The 19,321-nt window shown below is 38.4% G+C and overlaps 1 protein-coding gene across 4 annotated transcripts; it reads left to right on the top strand.

Annotated features, from left to right (window-relative positions):
• The first annotated feature begins 572 nt into the window (after positions 1 to 572).
• Positions 573 to 14,805, top strand: LOC128686641 (zinc finger protein 432). 4 transcript variants are annotated; one of them, XM_070080242.1, is made up of 4 exons: positions 573 to 640; positions 6,613 to 6,784; positions 7,312 to 7,578; positions 14,056 to 14,805. In XM_070080242.1, the coding sequence occupies exons 2-4, from the start codon at positions 6,712 to 6,714 to the stop codon at positions 14,094 to 14,096; spliced, it is 381 nt and encodes a 126-aa protein (XP_069936343.1). In that variant the 5' UTR covers positions 573 to 640; positions 6,613 to 6,711; the 3' UTR covers positions 14,097 to 14,805. The 4 variants fall into 4 exon arrangements, with proteins under 4 accessions (XP_069936343.1, XP_053629614.1, XP_053629615.1 ...); XM_053773639.2 differs by having other exon boundaries at positions 7,312 to 14,805; XM_053773640.2 differs by having other exon boundaries at positions 606 to 678; positions 7,312 to 14,805.
• Positions 14,806 to 19,321: the final 4,516 nt, after the last annotated feature.

The raw sequence follows: 19,321 nt of genomic DNA on the forward strand, positions 1-19,321 counted from the left end.
TTCATCACCTTCAAAACTACCATCAGAAAACATCTTATCTCCCTGATACACCCTGTCAACTAATAATACGAATACCACCTGGTGGTTCACACTTACACTCACTCACCCATTTGACCATAAACAGAAATATCAATCTCAATCTCAAAATAATGAATCTTAACTAGTCAAAAGTTGGCCTGTGATACTCCAATACTGAAACTATGTATAGTGCCAAAACAAAAGCATTCACATTGCTAAACTCACAACTAGTATTTAGTCACTAAGCCATAATACCAACTTATCTCATAATTTTGTAACATTTTAAACCTAAGATTTAATATAAGTCTGCCCGAAATGCCTAGCCATGCTAGGCGTTCTAGTGGTACACTCTGTAATTATTATTTTACTACATGTAAACCACACAATAACCAAATTCAGTAAACTCAGCATTGTAATACTTATAGAGAATAAAGTTTGAATTTGAATTTGAATACGTCGTACATTATTATTATAATCAAAAAAGAAGCGCTAAGCCACAAGGACTATACAGCAATACGTCGTACAAAGATCCCATCAGGTCGCAGATGGAACGGCTGGGTTGGGTGGCCCTTACACCCACCCAAACACACACACACCCGGGTTGGCGAAGGTGGTTGGAAAGGTACATCTTAATTGATAGATTTACCCTTCAGGGAAGAAGTAGGTAGTTTATACTGTTAGTACACTAATATTAGGATTATTGAGGCAACTGTAGATAATAATAATGTAGACCTAAGACCTTAACGTAGGTAGTAATAGGCCGATAATGTCAAGGGGAAGCGCTAAACCCGTAGGATTATGCAGCGCCCAGGGGAGGGGGGATGTGGAAGGCATTCAGGCTTAATTTGGGGAACTGGAGCACAGATCCAATTCCCTAAATCAAGAGCCCCTCACCAACATCAAGGAACCTTCCATGAGGGGATAGGCAAGCACAAGGTTATGTTAGCCAGGGAGAACTTACAGCCCAAGTTTGAATGCTGGGCATGGGGTTTTGAGACCTCAGTGCCCTTCTTCTAAGACCAGACACCGTCGGAGCACAAGTGCCGTGATCAGCAGGCGGCACCCCCATGTGTCTTCACATACTAGACCTGGGGAAAACTGGTGGAGGCACCTCGAAGTACCGTAGATGACCTCCGTCAGGCCCATACAATAAGACGAGACCTCCCTTTTCTCTTTCAGCTTCTGGCCAGTTTCTGGGGGGAAATTGCGAGTGAGTTGAATTGTGGGCCTTTGTGCAAGCAGGCAGTCCATGACCAGTACATACCGGCATCTCTTGTCAGCCTTAGAAGCTAGTGTCACTTTCTGTATAGTTATACTAGGGGATACACCCCCCCCCTTGAACACAGGGATTTCTGAGGTGCAGGCAGGTCACTAATAACGACTGAATATTGCAGGAATTAAGGCTCCTGGTTGCACGTGGTTCTGAGGGGAAATACAGAGGGGCTAAAGCTTCGGGAGGTTGAAGACCGGAATAGATTCTCTAACACTAAGTAAGTTAGCCCTTCATTCGTGCATGCAGGCGAGATTTTCTTGCAACATTAGTCATTTGTGGAAATCTGTCCTGTAAGCCACTTGTGAGGCTGAGGTGCCGACCTCGGAGCTCGGTGTCAACAGAGTAAGCAACTCACATGGAGGCAGTCTAGACAAATTTTCACAGAGGGTTTACATTCACACAACCATTTAATAAACTACAGAAACTCGAGACTTATCGCCAAAGAAGACAACACTCAATACCGAAGAATCCTAGAATCATCGCTTATCTCTATATCCAACAACTTCAACCAGAACAGTGGCTTCTATAACATAGCTGAACCACTTGCCAAGAAACTTCTTCATCGCTATCCCACATAAAAACATAGGAATGGAGGAACACTGCAGAAGGTCAACTCACATACTTATCCAATCTCCCTTCCAAGCTACCCAAGATTTTAGACTCTATAACCCCACTCGGTAAATCATCAGATGCAGCATTCACCACCTGACCACAGCATTCTGAACCTGACTATAAATACTCGCGTACCTTCCACCCCAGGTAGATCTGTTTGTGACTTGAAAAAGCCCACTGTGTGGGCGAAATGTTGTCAATAAAGGATCACATTATACCGCATATGTGTTTATATTTCCATTGTGTCGGTATTTTATACCATTTATTTCCAAAACTGTTTCCTGTTCACCTAGCGGTAAGTAGAGACAGTTCTTAGGTGTTAGCCAATTGTTGTGGGTTGCATCCTGGGGAGAAGATTAAAGGATCCAATGTAACTAAACCAAGCATCCTGATCACACTGACCGTTGGGTTATTCTGTGTTGCTAACTCTGGGTTAATAATCTGAATAAAATCTTCATAGGATTCCATTGGAAACAAGCCACTGATTAACTCTCTTAGGGTTATCCTGGGGTAGGTAGTTTAAAAAGACTAAGTAAGCAAACACTAGGGCATAGAAAACATTCCAGTCGTAGGACCTTGATCAAGTGGTCAAAGTCCTAGGACCTTGTAATGCTTACTATGTCAACCCTTCTCTTTTAAAGTACACATACTATCAAAACCATGAATGTTGCTTGTTTGTTTTTTGTTAAAGACAATTGTTTCATTGTTTATATTTATACATTTTGGTTTCATCCCTCTTCCTAATTACGCTCTGCATCCTAAACTTGCCCCTCTTTCTTCTGACGTGCACTCTGGTACTTACAGTCCTTTCACAAATATTATTATGCAGTTATCTGCCACTTGTCTAAGCAAAACACTGCTAAGCTTTGAAAATGTGTGATAAGATTTTTTTTAATTAATATAGTACAACTTTTCTTATAGACTTGAGAAAGTTTGTTAGCAGAGCTTGTGGACACCATCAACATATTCAGGCTAGTGTATGTTTGGCAAAGTCAGGTGGGCAAGGGTCTGAAGTTAGAATATAGATTTGGACTAATTTATTTAACAAATTTTTTTATTACCATGTAGTATTACCAAAAAAAAAAAAAAAAAAAGGTACAGGTAGGTTGAAAATTTTCAGGGTATGATATCAGGAAAATATGTGAGAGATCTTATGTAGAAAAACTTGTGGAAAGTTACTTGAGCTACAATGAAATACTAGTGTAACAGCTGACAGAGTAGAATATGATAAAAACTAGAGAACAGTAAGCTGCTAAGATGGAAATAATCCAAGAATTCATTAGCGAAGTATACATATACGTAATTGGAAATAATTACTGCCTCTCCTCACTTAGCGGCTGACTTGTTTACTGATGCCTCGAACTTACAACGGGCTCTCTGACAAGTATTTTTACCTAAATAGTGTATATTAGAGCTGATTTCCTCAATTCTTTTTATTACAATATAAGTTCCCGCTGTATAAATGTTTAAAATTATACCAGAAATGTTATAAATGGTGTAAAGGTGACATTAAAACAATATCAAAGATGGTTGACACAAATCCACTACCATTATAGTATACTCCTCATTTAGCGATGAATTAGTTTACCGACGGGGTCTTAGGTCCCTATCTCCATCGTTAAGTGAGGAGAGGCTGTATTAAGGAAGTTGGAAATAAATATGAAAGGATAAAGGTAGTGAGCCAGTGAGTGAATAGGGTTGTCTATGTGGAGGAATCATTTGTAATGAGATGGTACTGTGCTGTGACTGCTGCATAATTTTTAACCCTTAAACGGTCCAAATGTATGTATATATTCTCTTGCCCAGCGCTCCTAATATTTTGAAAAAAATAATCGTTTTTTTTTTTTTTTTTTTTAAATAAAGAATGCATTTTTCTGAGTGTTACAGGATAAAAAAAAAATTAGGGTCAGTACTTACCGAGATATGAAGCCGCAGAGTTGGCATTGGATGCTCATCTGACGGCAACATCGAGTCCTGCTGCTTGCAGAGGTGTTCCCAATATACCTTTTTCTCTCGTTTTTATATTTTATATAATTTTTATGTTCTAATAATTACACTATAGTAGTTCTTGTGATTTCATGCTTCAATAATTTCCCTAATATCAGCTCTACAGATTATTTATCTATTTGGATTCATGTAATATGATATAATAAACAATATTAATAACATAGAAACATGATATATACACTAGAATGAATAAAATACATGTCATTACATATATGGCTGGTGGTGGTGACAGTGGCCATTGTTGTTGTTGGGGTTTATAGGGCCAAAACAGTGGCTATTCCTGCTCCTGACTACATGTGTAGTCAGGAGCAGGATAACCCAAAAAAGTCACACAGAGTGACTTATAAGTGCTACACTCTTAATGCTACACTTCGCCACTGTTGCTTCATGTTGTTTGCCACTGCTACCTCATGATGTCTGCCACTGCTGTTTCATGATGTCTGCCACTGCTGCTTCATGTCTGCCACTGCTGCTTCATGTTATCTGCAACTGCTGCTTCATGTTGTCTGCTACTGCTGCTTCATGTTGTCTGCCACTGCTACCTCATGACGTTTGCCACTGCTATTTCATGATGTCGGCCACTGCTGCTTCATGTTGTGTGCCACTGCTACCTCATGACGTTTGCCACTGCTATTTCATGATGTCGGCCACTGCTACTTCATGTTGTCTGCCACTGCTACCTCATGATGTCTGCTCCCACTTTTGCTAGCATGTTGAAGAGCTTTCCAATATGTGAAGGTTGAGGGGCAGTGCCAATTGGACAAGTATTGGATGGTGATTGTCATGTGTTTACTCTTGAACATCGCCAAAGAATCGAACATTTCTGCTACTTTGAGCTCAATGTCAAGGTACTTTTTGTCATGAAACCAATCAAAATCATATCTGTTTTTGTAGTATATCTTCCATTCCATCAAATGAGACCAAAAAAATGAAATACAACCATAAAATCCATACAAAAATACTGTATACTGCTAAGGGGAGGCTATTGGCTGACAAGTGAACTCCGTTATTTATGGTCTGATTTCTTTCATTTTTGGTGTACGCTAAGAAGCATCTTTCCATCATACATTGTCCAAGTTTCAATAAGATAGTCCAACAAACAATTGAGATCCAGTTCCCTAGATCAAGAGCAAGAGCCCCTCACCAGCATCAAGGAACCTCCCTTGAGGCCCACTCGCATCTGGAAATTTTGCTCGTGTCTGGAAGCAAAAAATCGACCGGGCGACTGCTTGTATCTGGAAAAACTCGCATATGAATGCACTCATAAGTAGAGGTTCCACTGTATTAGGTACTGAAATTGTACTCAAATTGTGACAAACACACTGGCAGGTGAACATTTACACCTGCCTTGGTCATTTATTATTGTCTAGGAATATATACAAAGTATTTATAGGTCCCAGCAATGTTTTGGATATGCGGGAGTATATAATAATAATAATAATAATAATAATAATTTCCCTTGAAGCATGATGTAAGACAAATGTCAGTCCACTGCTGACAGTGCAGTGGTGACATTTGATGAACGTCTATGGCCCTGACTTTATTTGTTTTCACTGTTACACATAAACATGTCTGTCTGTCAAGCTCTCTGTCTGTATGTCTGTGTGTCTAGCTCTATCTGTCCGTCTAGCTCTCCATCTATCTGTCTATCTAGCTCTCTGTTTATCTCTGTCTCTGCTTATCTGTCTCTCTGTCTGCTTGTCTCTCTTTCTGTCTCTCTGCTTGTCTCTCTGTCTCAGAGAGAGCCACTCGTGAACCAACAGGTATTACACATGACTGCATTGTCACGTTTGGTTCCCAAGCAAGTGTAAATATGTATGTATTTGCCAGTCATGTTTACGCATTATATCTACAAGCACAATGGTATAGCACTTTGTCTGGATTTTTTGGGTTATCCTAGGTAATTTACACTATGTATAATTGTATTTGTGTACCTGTGAGACAGATAGAGACAGATAGACAGAGATAAACAGGCAGAAATAGATACAGACAGACAGATGGAGATTGAGCCAGCCAGTTGGCCAGCCAGCCAGCCAGCCTGCCAGCCAGCCAGCCAGCCAGCCAGCCAGCCAGCCAGCCAGCCAGCCAGCCAGCCAGCCAGCCAGCCAGCCAGCCAGCCAGCTGAACACTTATTACACATTCCAGAATTGTTTCTCTTTACTTAGGACATAGGTTATAAGACATTCGGAAAGGGTGTTGCACAAATGTTGCATATGGGTTATTATCAAGGTTTTTGATATTTCCTCGACCACTTATGGCTACATCCACCTCAAAGCCACTAAACTCGGGGTTAACATCACTTTCCTCTTAACATGGGAGTGTTAATACTACAAGACATCAGTGAATCCCAGGTGTTTGCCATGCTGTTTTCTCTAGCTGGCGCTCGGTTGAACTGGTTTTCCCACAAAGTACTAAGTGCTCCTAGATTTTTTTTAATACTGTGCACACCGAGTGTTAAGACCTATTCTATGCTGACTAGGTATCTCAGGCCAGTCGTGCCAAATTTGGAGGCAGGAAAATTAAAATGTAGATCTACGTTTGGAGCGCTAGCAGTAAGAACGTATATATATGTTTGGACCATTTACGGGTTAAAATATCGTTGTTTCATTACTAGAATGCAGTAGTTTTTGAAATATAAGCATTTTTAACATTCTTTATTAAGCACTGCATGTGTAAATTAACATGTGCATTTATCCTTGCAGCTGGGATGGTGATTTGTTTCTCAATGAAGCATTAAGGTTATTTGACACTTGACCCTGAAATGACCACTACGCAGTATAGTACAGTACATAAGATACATTATGGGATCATTTGTTACCCTAAATCTGCAGTCACTTGTAAGCATGCTGGAAGCATGTCACAATTGTGCTACAGGTAAGGCAGTAGATGGCAAGTTCTGTATTTCTGCACACTTATTGCGGTGTGTTCAAGTCAATGTATTGATATTTTAATTCGCAGTTACTTTTGATGTATGTTTAGTACTCTTTGTAAGAGCTCTTGACTGTCCTTGTAGTGTTTTTTTATTACTATATTGTCTCAATAAATTCTTTACAGCAGATTAGCTCATTTTTCATTAGTCATTCAAAATTGTCATTGGCTCTTTTGAGATTAAATTATATTAATAACTTTAACTTCCTTTTTTCATGTTACTACTTGTTTTTTTATATTTATATTCTTCTTTCAATGTTTTTATAATTTTCATGTTCTGCATCACCAAGATTTTTTATTTTGCTTTTTTATGCTGTCTTGATTCAACTTCGACACAGATTTACTTCCTTTGTATTATTGTTGTTACCTTTTTTTTTAATCATCTCCCTCATATCTCACACTTGATAACAGAAACAAGAACATATGTAGTACTCCTTAGGTAGAATTTTTTTCTTAATTTTTGTTTATTTCAGGTAATGCTGCTCAAGTTAGCACTGGTGATACATTGTCAGTGAGGCTAGGAAATGAAGTGGTGCGACCATTCACTTTCTTATGTTGTGGAACCATTATCAGTCCAGGGGGAGCTATATTCTGGCACTCAGAAGAAATTACACCTGATGCTATTACTAGTAGTGATCAAATTAATCAGCAGTCACTAAAAGTAAAGGATGGTAGTACAGAAGAGAGAAGAAATGTGGAAGAAATTGAGGATATAATTGTCAAATGTGAAGATGAAAATGGTAAGAAATTTGATAGTGAAGAAGTTAGTCTTCATAATTTTTTGATGGAAAGGGATCCTCTTTTGGTGGATGATTTGCCTATGATTAACAAATCTGTAGATGTATGTGCAACACCAGGAGGAAATGAAAAAACAAAAGAAGCTGTCATTCCAGAAAATGAAACAGTAAGGAAAAATATAATAGGACTATTGAGTTATCAGGATACTTTAGGCTCTTCTGATAACATTTGTGACAGTAAAGCTAATGGACTCAGTAAAAGAACAAAATATCCAGAAAATTTTACCTGTGAATTTTGTGGGAAAATATTTACAGGAAAAGAAAGAGCATACCAATTCTATTACCATAGAAACCGTGAACACACACATGATATGATCTACAAATGTGATATTTGCTCAAAGGAATTTTGGGGAGATAGGGAGCTTCTCTCTCATATGAGTGGACATAGAGATCAGGGTCATATTTGTCACATTTGTGGACAAAAATTTAATGCCAAGAAAAATCTAAAAACTCACCTCTTAGTACACTTATCTATACGTGAATATGTCTGCTGTTACTGTGATAAGTCTTTTAGAAGGAAGGATCACCTTACTGTTCATGAGAGAATTCACACAGGGGAAAGACCTTATCAGTGCAAGTGGTGTGATTCAGGATATCCCCAAAAGCAGCAGCTTAATCTACATTTTCGCAAGTGCCCCATTCTAAAACGCCAGGAAGCCAAGCCTTACTCCAGTTAGGAAATGTGTTTATCTTTAATGCCATACTTTCATTGTTTGTAGTACAGTGGTCCCTCAATAATCGTCTGGCTCGATAGTCGTCCTTTTCGGAAAAAGTCGCGTTCTTTTCGTCCAAACATTGGCTCGCAAATGGTCGGTTTACTCGCTCATCGTCCTTCGTCTGGGACGCGTACTCGTGCTCTGAGCTGCCTCAGCCTCCCTTCCCAGCCAGTGTGCCATTGTTTACCAGTGAGCGATGGTCCCCTCACTTGTTCATACGAAATATTTCATAATATTCCATTCATTTTAGTGCTTGCAAGTGCTAAATAAGCTACTATGGCTCCAAAGAAAGCTCCTAGTGCCAAGCCTTTGGTAAAGAAAGTGAGAAATACGATTGAATTTAAGAAAAACATCATTGAACAATATGAAAGTGGCATATGTGTGGCCGAACTGGCCAGGATGTATAACAAATCCCGTACAACCATATCTTTCATCGTGGCAAAGAAAAAGGAAATCAAGGAAGCTGGTGTTGCAAAGGGGGTAAATATGCTGACAAAAATGAGATCACCAGTACTAGAAGATGTTGAGAAGTTATTATTGGTGTGGATAAACGAGAAACAATTAACAGGAGATACTCTTATGACGTCGATTATTTGTGAAAAGGCTAGGCAGTTGCATGACGATCTGGTAAAGAAATTGCCTGCAACGAGTACTGATAATTGTGAATTTAAGGCCAGCAAAGGTTGGTTTGAGATATTTAAGAAGCATAGTGGCATACACAGTGTGATAAGGCATGATGAGGCTGCCAGTTTGGACAAAATTGTAGCTACAAAATTCATAAGTAAATTCAAGGAGTACATAGAGGCTGAAGGACTGAAACCTGAACAAGTGTTTAATTGTGACGAAACAGGCCTCTTTTGGAAGAAAATGCCAAAGAGGACCTACATTACTCGGGAGGAAAAGGGACTGCCAGGACACAAGCTTATGAAAGACAGGCTGACACTCATGTTCTGTGCTAATGCTAGTGGGGATTTCAAAGTGAAGCCGTTACTAGTGTACCATTCTGAAAATCCCAGAGTGTTCAGGGAAAACAATGTTATGAAGAGTAAATTGTGTGTGTTTTGGAGATCTAATAGTAAGGCATGGGTCACAAGGGACATTTTCGTCGAGTGGTTCAATGAAGTGTTTGGCCCGTGTGAAGAATTACCTCCTGGAAAAGAAATTGGATCTCAAGTGCCTCCTAGTAATGGACAATGCACCTGCTCATCCTCCAAACTTGGATGACCTAATTCTGCAGGAGTTTGGGTTCATCACAATAAAGTTCTTGCCCCTGAATACCACTCCTCTCCTCCAGCCCATGGACCAGCAGGTCATTTCAAACTTTGAAAAACTCTACACCAAAGCAATGTTTCAAAGGTGCTTTAATGTGACCTCAGACACTCACTTGACCCTAAGAGATTTTTGGAAAGAGCACTTCAGTATCCTCCATTGCATAAGCCTTATAGGAAAGGCTTGGGAGGGAGTGACTACCAGGACTTTGAACTCTGCTTGGAGAAAATTGTGGCCAGATTGTGTCCACAAGAGGGATTTTGAAGGGTTTGTGGCTGACCCTGATGAGCCTATGTCAGTTGTGAACTCTATTGTGGCATTGGGGAGTTCTGTGGGGTTGGATGTGAGTTTGGAGGATGTGGAAGAGTTGGTGGAGGACCACAAGGAAGAGCTAACCACTGAGGAGCTGCAAGAGCTTCAGCAGGAACAGGAACAGATCGCAGCTCAGAATCTTGCTGCAGAGGAGGAGGAAGAGAGATGGATGAAGGTGCCTTCTTCAGAAATTAAGGAGATTTTTGAAATGTGGGGTAGGATGGAAAGATTTATGGAGAAACATCACCCTGAGAAGGATATTGCAAGCCATATCGGCAACTTGTATAGTGACAGAGTCTTGGCCCATTTTAGGGAAGTTTTAAAGATACCAGCTGTATAGTCCTTGTGGCTTAGCGCTTCTTTTTGATTATAATAATTTAAAGATACCAGAAACAGAACTCTCTGGACACTTTTTTTTGTGAGACAGGACTCCAGTAACTCTCAAGCTGGTCCTAGTGGCATTAAGAAACAGAGAAGAGAAGTAACCCCAGAAAAGCACTTGGTACCTGAGGCGTTGATGGAAGGGGATTCCCCTTCCGAACAGTAACTAATCAAATCTCTCTCCTCCTTCAGTCTTCCATACACTAAGAAGAATCGCCAATAAAGGTAAGTGTTATGCTGTTAATGTTTCATTCATCATGTCCCATTGTATTGTTTATGTTCTACATGTATATTTCATGTAAAAAAAAATTTTTGTTTTAATACTTCTGGGTGTCAGGAACGGATTAATTGTATTTACATTATTTCTTATGGGGAAAATTTATTCGAAAATAGTCTTTTTCGATAATTGTTGCACTTCCAGGAATGGATTAATGACGATAAACGAGGGACCACTGTATTTAAATAACTGGAAGTAGTCATTCCTACATATTCAGAGATTGATTATAGTAATCCAACATTTTTCTGTATTCTCACATGCATCAAGGGAGCTCTTGGTCCAAGGAACTAAACTTAAGCTCTTTTCTGGGATAGAACATGAATGCCTCCTATTTCTTGGGTGTTATGTGATCCCTATGGGTTTAATGCTTTCCCCACTCTCCATGTACCATATAATCTTTATAAATGTAATATTGAGTTTCTCAGGTGAGGGTTTCATGATGATGCTTCATACTCTTATAATAGGTCTTGCTTCATGACAAATACCTTGATGCTGGAGAAGGGTCCTTGATTGAAGAAATGAACTGATTGCCTCCCTCTGTACCCTGACATGTGAGACCTACAGTATTATATTTATGGGATGTGCTTAACCCATTGGAGTCATATAGCACCTGGGGGAATGGTGAAGGAACTCATTATTATAGTATTCATTTGATGCACTAAACCCATATGGATCATACAGTGCAATAAGAGGTAATTAAATTTGATCCAAGGAAGGGGAGAGGGTAGCTCTTAATTCCTTGGAATACAATTTAACTTCAAGGGACCCAGTCCCTCCCCCTTGTTTTTCCTTGAAGGCCTCTTCAAGGGGGGGCTCCTTGACCCAGCAAAAAGGCTTTCGGTCTTCTTCCTCCGACCGAACCTAAAACCCCCATTCCTCCCTTCCCATCCACTATCCCTCCCCTCTACTTCCTTTTCTGTTTTAGGCCTTCGAGGTCCTCCCCTCTGAAATTCTAGCTCCTAGGTTGGGGAAAGGATGTCGTCGTCTGTCCCATTCTATTGAGGTCCTTGGTAGTGGTGACGTTTGCTGTGGAATCTGGATCATCTAGGGATGTCCTGATCTCCCTTCGGAGTCCCAGGGGGCAGCTTAGGGTATCCTTCATGTGATGGATGTGTGTCTGGAGGCTGCCTGTCAGTTCTTGAAGGTGGTGACTGAGGGAGATATGCCTTGTGGCAGGCTTCTGACCGCCCTCTCTTTTGTCCACCGAGGGGGCTAAGTGGACGTGAGGTTGCTATGCTGGATTGCCAGCTTATTGGCATGAAGGGTAAGGTAGGGCACAGGTTCCATGCCACATCTGCACTGAGGGCCCTATTGGGCATGGAGGGGGATATACAATTCCTTTCATTCCTCGTAGGTGCTACCCCTCCACGTACCCCTCGTTTTTTTGAAAACAAAAAATAGAAGCCTAACCATGGAGCCCCATGCCTGTGAAATTCCTCCTCCCGAACCCCTTTCACACACCCTACCCTACAGCGCTGTTTGACCCTGTTGGTTTTTGTACTTAGCTTTGATTATAATTACAGATACTCTCCTACTTACAAACAGGTTTGGTTCCGAGCAGTCATTTGCAAGTCCATTACATAGTTCGTAAGTCAAACATATGTACGTATACAGTATTGTAGTATATGTATGTATGAACATCGAGTAACCTAGAAGTATACATAGTTTAAACATATACAGTAGGGCCCCATTTACGGCGTTCTACTAATATGGACATTCCAAATTATGACCAAAACTCGCTATACAGCTCCCCCCACCTGGCTTTCTAATACAGTCACCATGCCCCACCCGGTTTACATTCCCCATGAGCTTGTGAGCACCATGTCCTTCCATTATGTCTGGAAACTTTACAAAATTTCAAGTATTTTTAAAAGTTATTTCATATTTTATATATACTCTGATAATTACACTTATGTGTACCTGTACCTAAATAAACTTACACACTGTGCTGGCATGCATGTACACATTAAAATCACTAAGAGTGTCTTATGTCTTGAGACGCCACATTAATAATGATAATACTCAAAAATAATTACTGAGGCACATTAAATGTCGTATATTATGTTAATATACACATTTTGCTAGTCCACCTATGATATTTTTTCAAAATTATATAATAAACACTTTATGTAACATATAAACATGGTAAATACACCCCACAGTAGAATAAATTAACATACGAGATGTGGTAGCCAGGCGACTTGTAGGAGTGAAGGCAAGATTGAATTTTTCACTAGTCCAGCATCAGAGAAAATGTGTGCACTATAATATTACTGAGCGTAACTGTAGAAAATTATTCCTTTCGTATGCCTTCACTCAGAGTGTCATTTCTTCTAAAAATGGTGTCATGAGAATGGGAGTGTTGCTCTTTATTTATTGTACTGTATCAATGTGAAGACAACTTGTACACAATGTTAAGTTTTTGTATTATGGTATAATACAAACATATGAACGAAAACCAGACACGTTTGCCTGGTTTGTTTACATAACTCTGCGTCTGTCCTCTCGTGTATTCATTCATTCTCTCTCTTTTATTCATTTTATCTTGTTTACTCACCTCTGACCCTACATTAAGACTACAAATATTTTAAGGTAAGTAACAAGTGAACTGTATATGCATGTTATCGCTCTGGGATGCTTTAAATGTCATAATATATTATGTGTGGGTGGGGTGGCCTGGTATGGTAGCCTAGCTGGCTACCATACATACCACACTTGATTTCTTACAATACTACTACTCATCTCGCCCTACATTAAGACAAAAGATTTGTAAAGATAAGTAATGAGTGCATTGTATGTGTATTTTATTTTTTGTTTTTAATGCCTAGTTCTATTGCTAAATTAATAAATGTTAGTGAACTTATCTAGTATTTATATGAATTTATAAGTGGGGGGGGGAAGGGGGGCATTCCACTTTATGGTGGTAGTCTGGAACCTAACCTGCCATATAAGTGGGCCCCTACTGTACCTGAACATAGGAAATATACACACTGTACACTTGTGAACAGGCGACATTCACCATCTTTTCACCTTGCTCTACTTACTTTATGATGTCCACTTGTTTCTATTGTGATGGCCTGGTGCTTCTTAGTACTAACACCTGCATCACCACTGCTATTGTGCTTTACACCAGACATATTGGGGGTATAATAATCACAGATAACACTGAGTTTGTGGAGAGAGCACAATCACACGTATGAATGATGCCGCTAGAGTAACCTACTGTGCATTGTTCACATCTGTGCTTCAGAGCAAATTGTTTGTATTATCGAAGGTTCACAACACGAATGTTTGTATGTAGGGGAGTATCTGTATATAATAATTCAACTATGCTTTAAGCTGTGTCTATATCTAATTCTTTTTCTGAACATTGAAATGATATTTATAGCTTTCCAGAATCTGCCGTCTCTATCAATGTGTAGGATTTTCATTAGCAATTATTATTGTTTCTACTTCCTCCCTTAGGGCTAGACACCTCATCAGTGCTGAGCGACCCACAGATTTAGTGCTTTTACAGTATGCTGTAATAATAATGAAAAAAATTTATCTATTGTGAAGTGTTCATATTTAAAAAGCAATCCCCTCAAGGAAGGTTCCTTGATGTTGGTGAGGGGCTCTTGATTTAGGGAATTGGATCTGTGCTCCAGTTCCCCGAATTAAGCCTGAATGCCTTCCACATATCCCCCCCCCAGGCGCTGTATAATCCTCCGGGTTTAGCGCTTCCCCCTTGATTATAATAATAATTAAAAAGCAATAATATTCTTGAAGAGCTAAAGCTCTGAGGATTATTCAGCACTGTACCGTGTTACTGACATGCTACAGCACATTTGATGATCTAATAATAATAATAAGGATTAAGAAAAATCTTATTCTTTTCTATTTGCTTTATACTATGAAAAACATGACAGCTTCACAATCATTATTATAAGGCATGACAAAGAGCTTAGTACATAATACAACTGTAATATAAAGAAGAAAGGCAAAGCTCTTTTAAAATGTAAAAAACTAAAGTTAAATCATTCTTACTATTTACAGCAGTGCCTTTGCTTGTTAATGAACAAGAAAGAGAATAAAATCATTAAATTCATTGAGCACTTTTTTAAATTAAAAGTATGAAGATGCATGTTATAAATTACTTTGTGGAAAATTCACACATGACAAAAAAAAAAAAAAAAGAGAAAAGCCAATAAGGCAAAACCTCAAGTATTTATAGAATGATTTGCAAGAGTACTACTAGGTCAAAAATAATATATTCCTCTCACAAGCAGTAAATATTGCCAGATGAATGTAAAATGAAAACAAAAAGAAAAGTGGACAGGAATGGGAGAAGGGGGGGCTGAAACATGACAAAGATAATAAATATTCCTTGTATATACATCACAGTATTTTACTATGTCATGCTGTATTTTTTTTATATACTGAAAAATCTGACATGAAAATTGGATGTTGATCTAAATTTCTTCATTAAAACTATTTTCTTAACCAGTTTAGCTTATTAACCAACAGTAACATATCAGCTATCAAGAAGCTTTTAAGGCAATAGGTAACAATCTTCCACTTTTATCTCATCAATTGTCAATAGATTGCATTATATAATTGCTGCAATATATCATATTAACAAAGCAATGAGCTGCATTCTACATTCTGGTATTTACTTGAATTTCTGCCACATTCCACTTTTAAAGATGTTTTGATACAAATGAAGAGCTGTTAATCCAAAGAACTGGAGGTACCCTCATTTCCTTGGACTGAATTTGATTGCCTTCCATTTTCCCTGTTGTATGACCACTATGAGTTTAGCACTCCCCCTATGGATGTACTGTAATAATGATCTTGCTACAATCAGTTAAATTTGTCTGATCAAATCTATTATTTATGTACAAAATTTACATATACAGATTTCAATTTTTTCAAAATTTTTAATAAATTTTCCTTTAAATTGTTAAAGTTACAGTATTAATTTTAGAGAATACTGAATTCAAAGTTTTGGAAAAGGCATTTAAAGATATTGAATTTAATTGTTCTTACTATAATAAAAATTAAAAAAAAAAAAAAAATGCTAGTAGTATTCAGAAAATTTCAAATTTATTAAACCCTTGATTTAACAGACTTTGGAAAGACAGCAAAACCTACTGAGTCAACAGATTCAGAAACTACAGTCCATCGATACATACTTGTCCAATATTACAATTACCAGTCATCTGCTTTCCCCTATTAGTCTATTAAATCATGGGTATACAGTGGACCCCCGCATAACGATTACCTCCGAATGCGACCAATTATGTAAGTGTATTTATGTAAGTGCGTTTGTACGTGTATGTTTGGGGGTCTGAAATGGACTAATCTACTTCACAATATTCCTTATGGGAAAAAATTCGGTCAGTACTGGCACCTGAACATACTACTGGAATGAAAAAAGTTCGTTAACCGGGGGTCCACTGTATTTCCAAATTTGGAAGGCTTCTGAATAAAGTTAGATATTACTGAAAACTGCAAATTCTGAATGTGTAAATCATTCAAATGTCCAATGGCTTAAACAATTTTTTAAACTATACTGTAAAGTACTCATTTAATAAACTATCCCTTTTTAAAAAAATATAAAAATAATAAATTACAAGAATATTACTTACCAGAAACATACAAGACTGCCTGTCTATACAATTTTTAGAACCAAGCCTATCTGTTTTATATAAGATTTGTTAGAAAGGTTATCCTAAAAATGGCATGTATATTTTTCATAATCATTGAAGGAAAATGTCTGCTGTATAAAATTAAAGAAATGGGAAATAATGCAACAGATGGTAACCGGGAGAATTAAATTACAGAGGCCAAATGGAGAACAGCTGGGTGACTCTGTAGAACAACTTGGTAATATGAATATTTTTCTACAAAATATAACTGAGGTACTGAAAAAAAATCTGCACATGTAGCATAATTACATTTAGTGTAGGGATATTAAAAATGGAGCATGGAATGTGCACAAGATATACATAGGTAAGGAAGTAGACTGCAAATATTAAAAGCAGCAATATTCACTGTTGTCCAGATCATGCAGGTACATGATTATTACAACTTTCATTAAAGCCTGTGTGTATCATTCGGTGCTCCATGGTGAAGTGATGATAAGTGGTGCAACAAGGTAACAAGTGGGTATATAAGGAAACAATGCAGAGTAAGCCTTTAGTCTAAAAAAGGCTTGTTCTGCAATATCTGAAGGGATGGCTAACATTAGGAGTAAAAGAGATAGAAGGGTTGATGATGCACACAAAGGTGAAAGGAGAAATTAATAGTTGGTGCAGTAAATGAAGATTTAATATAAGTGATTGAAAATGTGTGTATGAAAGGTGAAAATTTCAGGGGGGCTGATTAAAGAAATCAAGCCATTTAATGACAGGCTGAAAAAGGTGCTCTCTCTGATAAACTGGATTACGTTGAAAGATGTTGGACCATCAGGACAAACAGACAATAATTGCAGTGGCACTGGGTACCCATTCGCAAGATGGCCAAGAGTCTGGCATGACCAATTAGCATTTGAGAGACTACTACCTACAACCAACAACAATTAACCCTTTCACTGTCCAGACCCCTCAGATTATTACTGTTCCACGTGTCCACTTTAAAACAATTTTTTTTTTCTTTTAAGATGGTCGAGAACCTTTCTCAGATGGTAATGACACTAATTGCATGAAATTTGATGGAAAATTTATAGAATTACGCAGGTGCAAAGTTAACAGTCTGGGTGTAATTTCTGCATCAGCAATTTTGCTAACTTAGTAAATTTCACTGCTCCATTTGACCAAATTCTTAGCTATTTCATTACTATGTCTTACGTTCTATCAACTGAGTATAAGAAACTCCAATTAAACTAACCTATAAAGTGCACACAAGTTGGTAATTTGGCCAATTTTACACATTTAAAAAAATACAAATTTAAAAATAGAGTCCAAAGTAAACAATGTAGACATTCCTCTATTAAGCTTACCTTCCATTTTCAATTCATGATCACACAAATAGATTTATTCAATTTCCCAGATAAAATATAACCAGGAATGATTGGCCATGGCTTATGGAATCCCAATAACTGAATCAGACCTGCTGCACTAAACCACAAGGGTCATACAGTGCAGCAGGGCAGGGAAGGATGCATGGGCATTGGGTAGCAAGAGGGAGAGGGATGATTAGTAGGGTATGGAGTGCAGGGGTAGAGGGTAGTAAGAGATTGAGGTGGAGAGGACTGAGGGGAGTACTAGAGGTATCATCATCAGTGTAGTAAATCAGTTACTGTCAAAAAGTCAATGAGAGAGTCTGGGTTAAAGGAGGGTCCATCAGCAAGAAGGAAAGGTAAAGAAATGGCAGTAGAGCAGTGACAATGTTGGAGGTAAACTCTGCAGGCTCGTTGATAGAGTGGGTAATCCAACAGAATGTGGCTAACAGAAACTGGAACCTGACAATTCTCACAGAGGAACAGGGTGCCTCTCCATGAGATACCCGTGAGTAAGCCAACTGTGGCCGATGTGAAGACGGGAGAGTGTAGACCTATTAAAAAGCCATAAAGCAGACCAGGGATATAGGGATGTCTTACCCATCCTCAGGAACACTGGTAAAAATAAAATATTTCTGCTAATTTGAGCTACTTTTAGTCCTAAAACCAACCAAAATCATTTCTATTTCAGTAGTCTTACATTCTACCAAATTACTGTAATCAAAGCACTAAACTGAAAAGGGACATTCTATCAAATAATACTAAGAAACCAATAAAGCCATCCTAGAAAGCCCCTCAAAGTCACTACTTTAAATCAAACACATGGTCAGTTCTGCTTTTCCATTATGCAACATGTGGGGTTGAGATTTCTTATACTGTGCTCATTTGTTGTGCATACTCATTCTCTTATATATAGTCCAAAATTTACTGCTCACAGCTTATCTGAGTCAGCTGAGCTAGGGATGTAGAACCATGAGAGGAACCCTGGCCTCAACGACGTAGTTCTACGTGAAGGCCACTGAAAGGGTTAAGGGAGGATGACTGGAAACAATACTGTGTGCTGGTCATTTACATTAATAACAGTGCCAGCAGTCTCATAGTGGTGAGCTAGTATTCCAATGGATATGTACAGTATGTGATTCTGCATACATGCATTTGACTGATGACGGCTAGAAGGTCCCCAGACGAATCTAATTTCTGACAAGTGGAAACGAACAAACAGTACCTATTCACCATAGTTTATCTAAAATGAGTAGTTAGTTAAATGAAGAAGAGGCTTTCCTATTAAAAAAAACTGAATTTAGAACAACCACTCTATAAGACGAGCAACTTTTACAAAGGCTATACATAGTGTTCATGATAATAAGTGTGGTAAGATTGGGATGTCTACAAGAGTTTTTAGAAAGTAGACATTGTGGTAGAAATCATACCACATATGCACTACTATCTGACGGTGATAGCCATTTCACATGATTATAATAATTAAAAACAAGCACTAAACTTACAAGGGTTATACAGTGCAGTGGGGCAGGAGATAGTGCAGGGTTATAAAGAAGCAAGGGAGGAGTGAACAGAGGGAGAGTTAGAAAGGGCTGTGATGAGTGCTAGGGAAAAGATGGCAAAGCTTGTTTAGTAAATATTCACGTTATACAGAAGGGTGAAATTTAATGCTTAAGAAATAAAGCCCTAACTTAGTACTTAATTATATAATCCAACCATAGCAACAGACTTACACACCTACATACAAAT

The sequence above is a fragment of the Cherax quadricarinatus genome, unplaced genomic scaffold (assembly GCF_038502225.1).
Source record: "Cherax quadricarinatus isolate ZL_2023a unplaced genomic scaffold, ASM3850222v1 Contig245, whole genome shotgun sequence".
NCBI classification, from domain to species: domain Eukaryota; kingdom Metazoa; phylum Arthropoda; class Malacostraca; order Decapoda; family Parastacidae; genus Cherax; species Cherax quadricarinatus.

Excerpts from the sequence above, each read along its gene's own strand:
- LOC128686641 (XM_053773639.2), top strand. The coding sequence starts at position 6,712 with ATGGGATCATTTGTTACCCTAAATCTGCAGTCACTTGTAAGCATGCTG. Across the intron at positions 6,785-7,311 it reads ATGTCACAATTGTGCTACAG|GTAATGCTGCTCAAGTTAGC; the intron begins GTAAGGCAGTAG and ends TGTTTATTTCAG.